The sequence below is a fragment of the Gallinula chloropus genome (genome assembly GCF_964237585.1).
Source record: "Gallinula chloropus genome assembly, chromosome: 5".
NCBI lineage: Eukaryota > Metazoa > Chordata > Aves > Gruiformes > Rallidae > Gallinula > Gallinula chloropus.
In genome coordinates this window covers 57,017,227-57,029,238 of record NC_140090.1, presented here as the reverse complement: position 1 = coordinate 57,029,238, position 12,012 = coordinate 57,017,227, and the positions used below count along the sequence as shown (strand labels likewise).

Here is a 12,012-nt window from a genome sequence, read left to right as displayed (position 1 = left end):
CTACCCCAAAACACTTGATGTGCTCTGATGGATTAGATTTCTATTTTTAAAAAAGTGGAAAGTGATGTAACTTAGCTTCAACAGGTGTTAGGTCAGATCAGGTATGGCTGACATCACCTTCACCGCCTATGGAGTCATAAAGTAGATGTAAACATGGCTCAGACATGCAATCAGGCATGCTCTAAACCAAACTGTACTGTACCCCTGCAGGTACAGTACAGTTCAATACTGAATGTCAGCTTGGAGCTCTATCCCTTTCCACACCGCACCCCTTAAATCAACTCCCTGTGGAAGGTGACCCACCTCTTAACAAGACTCAGGAACACCCTGGCTGATCATTAGTGAAGGCTTTTAACAATTAGTGACTCAGCAAGTTTAATCTCTTACTGCACCTGATGCAAGTTGGGAATCTTTTCCATAGCACCTTTGAGCTCTTGCAGGCAGAAAGGTTAGCTGTTTCAAAACTGAATATTTGTGTATCAAAAGCAAATAGAGAAACTGATTAAATTTGGGGTTTTCTTTGTTGTTTAAAAAAAATACATATTTCACCCTAGAGGTTGAACTACTTTCTTCCTCTACAAATTGCGAACTACATTTTCTCATTCAAACACTCTTTATGAAGAAAGAAAGGCCTCTAAATACACTTTCTGCAATCAATTTTAAGGATACATTTTGCTTTTGTACACAATTGGTATAAGACCAAGAGTAAGATCTATTTGCTTTAAGCCATTACATTTTTCACTTTAAAGAACACAAACCCAAAGACAAATAATTGAATGGACAGTCAATAAAGGCAAAAGTTTATATACAGCTTTATTAAAGCAACTGCAGCCATAAAAATGACAACACATTCTGATTACCCCCACAATTCAGTACGGAAACATGAAAAATTCTATTTTTTAAACTTTTTTTTTAAAATAAGGTATTTCAAAGAGCAATCAGCTTGAAATAAATATTTTGACTGGGGGTGTGTATACATCTCTAGGGAAAAAGAAAATTAAAATTAGAGTAGTGCGTGTTAAAGAGACACTGTTGCTTTAAAGAGCTTTAAAACAATGAGTAACTTTACAAACACTGAAGTACCTTCTCCTATGTTTATGTATATAGAGAAAAGAAGCTAGGGGAGATTAGACAAATCCTACTGGAGTCCAGAATAAGATGTGTAAGGTGCCTTGATTTCATCTGTTATGGTAAAAAATTCCCACATAAAATCAATTTATCAGAAGTGTATAACCAAGGCAATAAGAAAATCCCTTTCTGTGGAAAATGTTTGCACCACATAGACAGACCCTGCAATAATCTTGTGATTGAAAGGAAAAAGGAAGAGGTTTTTTCCCTTCAGCTCTTAAAACCCAAGTAAAGTTTATCAGCTTTCTTATGAAACAGTATTTATAGTAAGATAACCAAGAAAATGTAAAAGCATCACACATCTCCCTGTTGATAAGCAAACTCACTTTCAAGACAGTGATGTCAAATCACTTGTAGCCAAAGGATACTTCAAGGTATTTTAAAGCACCTGAAGTGCTCTACACCAACTATGATCATTATAGGTCAGAGAAGCTAGTAACCTGTTTCAAGTATTTTCTGTCCATCAGAATACCAGTGCATAATCATAATTAAAATGAGTTCCTACTAGAAAAATTTACAAGATGCTTAAAGAATCATAATATATTTCACTTTGTTTCTGAAACATTAAAGTCACCATTTGCAAATAAGATTTTTTTAAAAAGACACATCTATAATGTTTCCCCTATACTTAAAAAAGAAAATGAATCCAACACCAGCAGTGCTAGAGTTAATCTCATTAATAGCAAATTTAGAGTAGGTCATCTATTTAGTTTAACAAATAAGAGATAAACCATTACATAAGAATGTAAAAGATACCATGAAAAAGGAATGAAGTATAACAAGAAAGAAAATGCAAATATTTAGTCAGCATTTGCTTGGACAAAGGAGAACAAAACTGTATTGTAAATTTCTTCCTGCATATATAAAAACAATAAAAATGCAACACAGCAGACCTGTACCTAACAGTTACTGTAATAAGCCACTCAAATTTTAGCCCAGCTGTTGTGTTTTGCTGTTTTATTTTTCTTTTTGTTGTTGTTTATGATGTCACAGTGATTCCCAGCACTCTTCTGGCCTGGTGATGAGATTTAGTTTTGGTTTTTTTTTCCTCAACTATACATTAGCAGTTCTGATATTTAAATGGGGTAGGGACGTTAAGGACATGCAGAGGGGTTTCCAGGATGCAATGCTGCAGCTTCACGGATGTCTCTGTCCTGCAGGTGATCCATGTGTGAGGGACCTTTGTCACAACCACTAAACATGCACTTACTACAGCTCTACAAAAAGGGCCAATATTTGCCGTAGCACATCAGCTTGCAGGAGAGATGCCATGATACAATATCATCAGTAGGCTCTGCACCCAAATTTTGCTTTTCAAGGGGGGCTCAGCAGAAGGTGTAAGTCTTAACTGTAATAGAAACACACCTTGGGTGATTTTTAAATATTATGCTTCTAATGTTGAAATCCCAGGCATAATGGCCAGAATCCAAGTAAACACACCTCGCTACAATAAAGAAAAAAGCTTTTAAAAGCTTAAAATGTTAACATAAGATTAATTTGAAAAAACTATCTGATTCATCTAGAACACTATGAACATCTAGGCCTGAGTCCAAAACCATTGAAGTTATTCGGATGGCCGGCCTCCCTCTATTTCAACAGGCTGGCTGTTTCTGTAACTCTCAAATACATGCAATATATCATTTCAAAGCAAACTGTACTCAACACATTTCAGTGGCAGCACATTCGTTTAAACACAGCCATGCATACTATATATGGAAATGAAGTGTTCCTCTCAAGATGCAAACCCGATGTATTCTTAGGCTATAAATACCATCAGGATTCAAAATGGGCCCTTCCTGACCAATACATCTCCAAGAGACGTGGAAGATAGGTATCTTGTTTTCTTTCTTATTCATCCAGCTATATCACTGGAAAAAGCACTAACAAACTTCTACTGGGTGTCACCTCCCCTTGTCACCCTATATGACCTATGTGCCATAAACAGTACCATGAGGTCCAATCTGGAATTTGTGTATTTAGCCCTACGTACAGTTGGTATAAATGCCAGACTACACTTGTGATCTAACACCATTTGGCCCTCATTCGACAGAGCGGGTAGAAGAGTCGCGCATGAAGCCTCCAACCACGTAGCAGCATATGAACTCATTACGGAAACACAGCATTTTATGATAGCTTTCTTTTTTAAGTGTAGTCCCCTTCCTTTTGTCACTGAAATGATATGTGGGGGAGAGAGATATTTTTTAACCATTAACACCCACACATAACATTTCGGCAATCTTTCCCTTAGAAAAACCTCATGAGCTGTATTCACTGTGTCCTTCTCAGACTTCTGGTAATTTGGTAAAATACATCACCTTATACAATGTGACCAGGTATGCTTGGTAGAACCAAAAAGATATTCCTAATTTCATCCAGAGTTATTTTATGTTCATATCTCACAAGGTTCTCTGGAACTCCTGTCCTAAAATTTCACCTCACAGAATGCCTCACTGCTTCTGAACTACAGTCTCGCCTTGCCAAGGAATTATTACGAGCCAACCCTGAAATTCACATAAACTTCTGTCCATCTGAGCTGGATTCCACAGAACAGCAGAGCCAGTCTCCAAAGGAGCAATGACTATTGCTCTATATTTTGCCCGCTGACCAGAAATTATTACTTCTTTTTAATATTTGTCACAGGAAGGGCGCTCAATGACTAATTCACAATCCACTTTCTTGCAATAGTACAGGGCAGACATGGAACATCACTGTTTTTTTTAATTACAGTCATTAGATCCTTTCCCTACAGAGGTTGAATTTAGGCCTAGTGCTCTCCAAATATTCAGTGTTTCTAACTCCGGGGCTGTAAACTGTCCTAATTCAGTATTCAGAAACCTCATCGCACCAAAGTACATAGATCATTGTTCTTTAAAAGCTTTTCATTTCCTATTACAGGCATTTCTCCTATTGAGCTAAACCGGAAAAAAATGTGAAATCTAATGGCTTCCAACCGGCATTTACAGATTTGCAAATGTGTGAGAGTTGAAAATTCCTTGAGCACAGATTTTCTCCTTAAATGTATGTGTTGCAAAGCCTTGAAAATAAGTATGATACTGCATCAAAGTAACATTTCAGTTAAATCCTTGCCCATACATTTTCCATTCTGCATGCATAACCAATTTTACCGTGTGTTTATAAAATGTGAAATCTATTACCAGCTCCAGAGAGCCAAAAGTGTCATCTTTTTCACAGCCTGGAAAACAACAGCACGCACCTTTCCACGCGGGTGCCTTTTTCACTTGTAGAAACAGCATCTGCAAAGAGCTGAGAGCACCTTCCCTCTCAGTCCTTGACCCCTCCCCACCATGTCCATCCAATTGGCAACCTATACAGTGGGACTCTTAACAGAGTGATTACGGGCAGACCACCTGACAGCCATGAGACAGGAACGATTCAGCGCCTTGAGCCAGGCTGCGCATGTGACTCACAAGCGAAATGCATTACAGTCTGCCGCTAATCCCTTGAGCCTTCCAGTTGTTCATACGCTTCTGCTTGGTACATCTTCGAGAGAGTCAAGGTGAGGTTTCCACACACAGATCTGAACGAAGGGATCTCCTGCGTCAGGTGTCCACATGCACCTTGCAATTCACTCTCATACTTTTCTGAAGATGGAGTGCCTTCTTTTGAGTTTGTTTATTTATATTTGCAGAGGACGTTGATGTAGGTAGTGGTTGGAAATCAACAAACCTAGCTATATGAGAGCCAAGGTGGTAGAAATGGGGCTTCTTTTAGGGAAAACAAACTTTTTCACTTAGAAGTTTTCTCAGGCCTTAGAGGTCTGGGTGAAAATTCGTCACTTTTCAAAGGCAACTTCTGCAAATACTGCAAATTCCCATAAAAAACTGGTACCAAAAAAGGCTATTATGTCTTATAATTTCAGAATAGCAACTGCTATCTTCATTCATAATGTAATTTCATTTTCTACAAACATGAGTCCTGGGTTGTGGAGAGGAAAAGGTCTTCAAAACACTGAAATCATTCCAACAGAAGTGTAGCCATAAAGACACATTCTACTTGCTAAAGCCTTGAAGGCATAAAATACATAAGGGGTACCGCTCTTTGGGGACCCAAGGAGCAACAATATGGGATCTAGTACCATATTCTTTGAAAAGGTACAAATGTCATTTGATTCTGCATTGGCCAGCTTCTGAGGCCAGCTGTGCCCTGAATTTGTTGTGCTCTCTCATTCCACTACTCCTTCTTGTTTAAGAATTTGTTCAAAGCCAAAACCCAGTATATACTGACAGATAATGTTGGTAGAAAAATGCCCTTCAGGAGCACAGAAAATGCAGTAGCAGATCCATATAATCAAATGAGCTACAGATTGTGTAATGCACATTTAGCCACTATGCGTACTGTGTACTTCACCATGCACGTTTATCTTCTTTTTCTGTTATTTCTAGCAAGGAGTGCAACTACTGGTGTCAGAGTCCAGCCCACTGAATTTCAATCTCAGGTTCTATTTTTCATATCCAAATGAGAATGAGTTCATCAAGGGACAAATAAGAGGCAAAAGGAAGGCAAGTTCTTTAATGATATCCAAGCATTCCTATAATGTAGATGTAAACACTGAGGAGAAAAACAACTTTTTTTCAAATTTCTGCAGTATGACTGTAGCTAATTTTGGAAGAATTAGATCTAAAATTATATACCTTATTAAATAAAGGAATACACGGGAATCAGCTGTAATGACACTCAAATTACATGAAACACGGACAACACAGACATAGATTTATGTTTTTCTTTTTGACAGATTTTTTAAAATTTCAACTCACAAAGCAAGCATGGTGCATAAAAATCCTAGAACTTCAGCAATCATGATTAATATTAATGTTTTGTTCATACATGATGACATAAACGGGATATCAAATTTTAAGGGGCAACATTTAGCATTCTCATACCAGAAGTTTTCATATTCTTGATTTACAGCATCTTGACTTTCTTATTTCCATGAAAAAGAAAAAACCCATAGTGAAATTTCATATCACAGTGTTAAACTGTTTATATCACATTTTTAAGTTCCAACCTTAAATTCAATGAGTTAAGAAGGGGAAAATTAAAAACAAAGAAACACCACCACCAAAAACATTCTAAATCCTTCTATGCAGCCATTAAAAACTGTTCCATCCCAGAATCCAGTTGACAGTCACAGGCACATCTGAGGAAAACAATGTAGTGCTTAGAATATAGCAGGGGAAATAAAACAAAAAACTTTTTGCCGTTCCTTGCAATAACACAGGTGTTAGCAAAGTAACTTTGTGAATTATTCACATATATGTGGGATTTATTCACTAAGAAGAGACAGAAAATAGGCACGAGAAAGATTTTGTTTAGCTCACTAGGTGGGGCAACTTTTTATGTGGATGGTGAGGTGATGTTGGATAACTCTGCAACAACCTGTGGAGCAGCAGAAGAGGCAACACAGGGAAGGAAAGGTCCTAACGTGCAGAAAACTTCTTCAGTCCCACAGTAGGAGGAGTTACTTCCTTAAAATTGATTTTGCTAGCAGATCACATGTAGCCAACATAGCATACATATGCATTCACATTTTTCAGCTGCAGCCTCAGCAACTTTTCCCAAGTTACCATACGGCACAAAGCATGAGGTTGATAACAGCAAAGTTTAAATGCATTTCCAGTTGTTACTTCAGTTAGCCTTTATGCCCTAGACAATAGAGAATTGCTTTACAATAACTAGTTGCTCCTTACACACACAGAATTCCCTCCAGTTTTCCATTTTAGCATGTAAGGAATGCAGTACCAGCCCTTGAAGTTCTTCACCAGAGGCTTGAAAACCCTTAGAAGTGGAGCAAATAATCTAAAAGAGATGTATTATCTCCCCCTACCTGCAGAGTCCTTCGTCCTCCTGCCCCAGGGAATGATATTTATGGACACAGTTACTTCAGCTCTCAAACATGTCACAAACTCAACTCCTACAACCTGACATAGCTGCAGCATGTCAAATTGCTCAGACTGGAAGTGTTTGAGCCCCTCAATGATACCTGTTACTTAGCAAGCTGATGCATTTAGCCTAAGAGGTTTTAAAGACAATTTGGATATTCATTTCTTAACCATTGTGTCCTGGTTAAGAAATGAATGATCTGCTTTAAGTATGTCCCAACCAAGGGCTATCAGAGCAGCAACACCTACCAAGATACCATGCATAAGAAGTCTGTGTACAAGTCTGTAACTTTCATTCTCTCAAGGAAAGAAGCATGAGTGATAACCTGTAAGATTTCTTTTTCATCAAGACCCCCCAATAGCCCTTGCAGATTTGTCTTATCAAGTGCAGAGGAAAATGTTAAATACACACAGAAGAAACTGAAGGTAATTCTTAACTACCCACCCATTCTTGAAAACAGCCTTTTACTGTTGTAGGAGAGGATATTTTACAAGACACACTTATTATCATAAATTAGTTTAAGCTTTGTCATCATACCTGGCTAAATCCTCTCTGAGAAAGCTCAGGTATGGAATGAAATAAAAAATGTCTATAAAGAAGAGTTCCTGACTGGTACGTTTCCTGAAGCTTAAGGCTGAGTTAAGGAATAAATAAAAGCTTTTATCTCTAGCAATCGCTTCTTCCACAGATAGGCCAAGTTCACTGTCACTCTCCTACTTCCAACCAGAATGCAGAGGTTCATTTCGGCAATCCAAACCGGATGCCTACCTTGCTAAACCCAAATACACAAACAAGTACAGCTAACTCCTCACACTAGCTTTGCTCCTGGTTTTCCCCCATCATACAGCTGAGTTATGCGCTGTATCAAGTGTGTCTAGGGGGGAGGGGACAGGAGAAGGGGGAAGACAGCTCACTGTACATCAAAGCAAGCCAGCAACCTAGCAACCATATATTAAAAGGTGTGTGTGTTTTTGTGGGTGTCTGTGTGCCAGGAATAATTGAAGCAGATATTATTCCATTTGTAATCCAAAAAATGTGAAAAGGAAAAGGGAGAAACTCCAGCTGCTTGTCTATTTTGGGGTCTGTCAAAATCCACTTTCACAAATACAGATTCTTAACACTTTCTATCCCATTTGTCTTAAACAAAAATGGAAGTCTGGACCTGAACAATTTCTAGTCTTTGGTTTGAAGGGTCTCTCTCAAACCAAGAGCTGACCTTACTTCACATACTACACTTTCTTCCAGCTGGTAATACACAAAAAGGGTCAGAGAGGTAGCCCCAAAGATTTCACACTTAGGTTATAAGAATATTGGTGTGATGAGTTAGTTATTAATGCACTCAATACTTTTTGTTATCTACGTTTCATTTATCAAACAGAAATGTCAAAGATTCTCAGGGAGTGAAACTAGCTTCAAAAATATTTACTTGAATTAGAAGTTTACCGTTTTAATTTTGCCAAAGTTCCTCATTCCACAAGAGAACTGAGTTTAGATTAGTAAACAAGTACTCCTGCCTCACCATCGTATGTGGTCCTGGGGCTGCGTATCAACTTCCAAATCACACCATCCCATCGAGCAAGCAAAGCCTCACTGAGGGGCGAGCTGACACCAAGCGTAACTTCTGTGCCACCAGATGAAAGCATGAGGTGGGAGGGGGAGAGGGGGACAGAAGGGCACATCTTGGGGCTGAACTGGAAACCCCACTCCTCCAGCCACATTTCCCACGCTGCAGCTCCCGACAGCCTGTGGCAACCCTACCACAACAGCACACTGCCATGCAGCAACAGCCCTTACCGCCTCTTCTCTATTGCCTCCACCTCGCCCAGGTGTCGTGGTCTACAAGGCTGGGCTCTTACTATACCCCCTCAGCACCACCACCACACCGAAACCACGACCAGCACCAGGAGGGGAAGGGGAGGGAGAGTTACCTTGTTTTTGACCCCGCAGTGGCAGCAGACAGTCCACAGGTACTTGAGGGTCCTCCACAGCAGGATGATAAACAGTCCCCCAAAGAAAGTGACCATGGATGAGGCGAGGAAAGCCCACCACATGCGCTGTCCGCGGCTATCGCAGGGTACCTCCATGGTCACCGGGATGATGAGCGCATCCATCTTGGGTACATTGACGGGGGAGGAGGACGAGTCTGTGTTGAGATTGTTGGCGTTGATATTGTTACTCATTCTAATGCCGCCGCCGCCGCTGCCGCCCGGGTAGGAGCCGCCGCCGCTGCCATTTGCCATAGCTAACAGCGAGCCGGGAGCGCAGGGGCTTCCGAGAGCTCCTCCCGCCGCCAGCGCCCCCCAAAAAACCCATCACCAGCCATATTGCTGCTGCCGCCGCCGCTGCTCAGCGGAAAAAAAAAAGGGGGGGGGGGGGGGGAGGGGGGGATAAACCAAAAAAAACCCAAATCAAAACAAACAAAATAAACAAACAAAAAAAAAAAAAAAAGAAGCTGGAGAAAAGCGACCGCACAATCCCCGGGTCCCTCTCGGGAGCCGACAGGCCGGTGAATTCCGAGCGTCCTCCTCGTACGGCGAAAATAATATTTTTAAAAATTCAAAATAATAACAGTAATAATAAAAAGGTAGTCTCCACCTCAGATTCCCACCCCTTCCTTCTCCCGCATACAGAACCCCCACCCCGCCCACCCGAAAAAAATCATCCAGCACCACCACAAACTGATGCCTCGGAGCGTCTCTCCAAGATACCCAGCGCTGCAACCCCGCTGGCCTCAGCGGGGATCTCTCAGCCTCCGCCGTGGATCTTCCCAGAGGTGGTCTGTTATTATTGTTATTAGTCTTTAACTTGTTATTAGCGATACTCAGTCCCCCCCGCGAACCCTCCGCCTCCTCCTCCTCCTCCTCTTCCAAGTCCAGCCCCTTCCTCTCCTCTTCCCCCCTCGGTGCCGGCAGCAGCCTCCTGTGGCTCCTAATTCATCCTCCGCTGGCCCATCTGTGCGTTTGCTGCCGCTGCTACCGCCGCCTCCTCGCCCATCCTTCGGGAGCTCCCTCCAGGGCCCCGGCTGTCGCTCAGGCTGTTGCTCCCACACGCGCAGAGGCGCCGCTGCCGCCGGCTCCCCGCCCCTCCCTATCTGCCGCCGGGGGACGCGATGGCCCCGCAGTCGCGGCCCTGCTCGGGGCGCATGAAGGGCCCCGCGGGAAGAGGTTGCCGGGCCAGCCCGGGACGCCGCGCTGCTGCTGCCGCCGTCGCCGCCGCCGAGGGTGGGGGGCACCGGCTCAGGCGGGGTCCCGGCCCCCCATGGGCAGCGCCGTGCGGCGCCGCCGCGCTCCTCGCCCCGCGGCCGCTCGGTCCCGCTTGCGGGGCCGCCGAGACAACGAGCGACCGCTCCGGAGGACGGCGAAGGAAGGGGGAAGCCGAGGCGCTTCACAGGTGGCGGCGAGGCGGTGCCCGGCCGCGCCGGGGAGCTGCCGGTCCAACAAGTCCTGCCGGCCCGGGCGGGTCCATCCCCGCCGCGAAGCGCTATCCGCAGCCGCGGTGGAGCGGGGGCAGGCGGCAACGGCCCCCCCGCGCGTGGCCGTGCGCGGGGCTGGTTTGGCGGATGTCATGACGCAGCGGCTAACGCACGGCGCTGTCACGGCCCCGGCCCCCGCAGCCCCGCCGGTTCTCCCCCCTCGCCCCGATGCCCATCTTCCCCATCCCTCCCCCGCCGCGCAGCGCGACATGGCGAGCTCAGCCCCTGCGCAACCCCGGCTGCAAAGGCGCCTTCGGGGGCGGACGGGTTGGGGCTCGCAGCTGGGGGGCAGCGGGAAGGGAGAGGAGGGGAGCGGAGGGGAGGGGGGCGCGCTCGGGGCTTACAGGAGGCGGGTGAGTTGCAGCAGCAGGTGCCGGGGGATGCGGGGGGGCCGGGAGGGTGGGTGATGGTGCTGGCTTGGAAACGCGGTGAGGGAGCGTGAAATGAATATCGGGGAACCGTGGCGTGGGTCTTTCCGCTGAAGGCGTTCTTGTTCGGCTTTAATTGACACGGGGAAAGGCTGCAAATGTCCGCAAACGCACCGTAAATTGCTGCACATCCTAAGAACATTCCTGAAATTAACCCTTGGAACTATAAATAGCGATTTAATGTAACAGGCTAGAGGGGGGCAAAATCCAGGGAGAAAATCTGGGTAGTTGTCTCCTGCTTTCTTTTGTAAATTCCCATGGAAAAGAAGAGGAATATAAATATATATAATTTGGTTGGTTTTCCTTATAAACAGACACCTCCATTTGGCACGTGGTCTGCTCACCTGGTTGTCTGGTCAAAGTGTTATGCAGTTCCACTTGACATCGCTCCACGGGTAGAACACAACAGCCTGTATGTGCATGACATTCCCCCATCTAACCCAGTAACTACACGTGCACAGAGCCACTGTTATGAAATAGTAATCTCTTAACCTTTCCTACTAGTAGTTCCCAGTTCTGCATCTGTCATGGGTTTGTTTATTTTTGTTTTCTACTCAAGTAATGAAATTTTATGAGGTCTCAAAGGTTTTTATGGGGCTATCACCTCTACTTTTTTATGCAATAAAACCACTATTTGTCTAACTTTGTGAGTTCATCATGATGTCTCACTCCAGTCTGTTCCTTCAGTCTGATCCTTCAAGAGAGGCCTTCCTTTCTCAGGAAGGGATGAGTAGAGGTCACTGAATACAGAAAGCATCACACAATAATGTGGAGGTGTGTACGAGTGAGAAAATACTACATCACTGCGTCCCAGAGGAAAACTGATAGTTACATGGTGTGCCTGAAGCAGCCCATTCCCAGAAGGCTGTTTAAGAGAGAATTAAGTGGAGGGCTTCTACGTGCAGACAAGAAGTCAGGTTGAAAAGACACCGTATGTCACGGCTGCCACATGCACCCCAAGACTGTGTTGCCAGAGCTGCTACCCCATCACGTGTCTTTCACTACCGTCCCTCCCTACAGCTAGAAAGCCACCTGGGCCATAAAGCATTGTCATAACAGGATGACACACCTAGGGACCTGGGC

General features: G+C 44.0%; 1 protein-coding gene across 2 annotated transcripts in view; it reads right to left on the bottom strand.

Moving 5' to 3' along the window:
* Positions 1–9,269, bottom strand: part of KCNMA1 (potassium calcium-activated channel subfamily M alpha 1) — a gene marked incomplete at its 5' end in the record, with an annotated part of 459,986 nt that extends 450,717 nt beyond the window's left edge. Inside the window, one exon of one of the 2 annotated variants that reach the window (XM_084265235.1) lies at positions 8,958–9,269. In XM_084265235.1, the coding sequence (XP_084121361.1) occupies positions 8,958–9,269 (312 nt within the window). The remainder of the gene's footprint in view (positions 1–8,957) is intronic. The other variant, XM_084265236.1, reaches the window with a different exon arrangement.
* Positions 9,270–12,012: the final 2,743 nt, after the last annotated feature.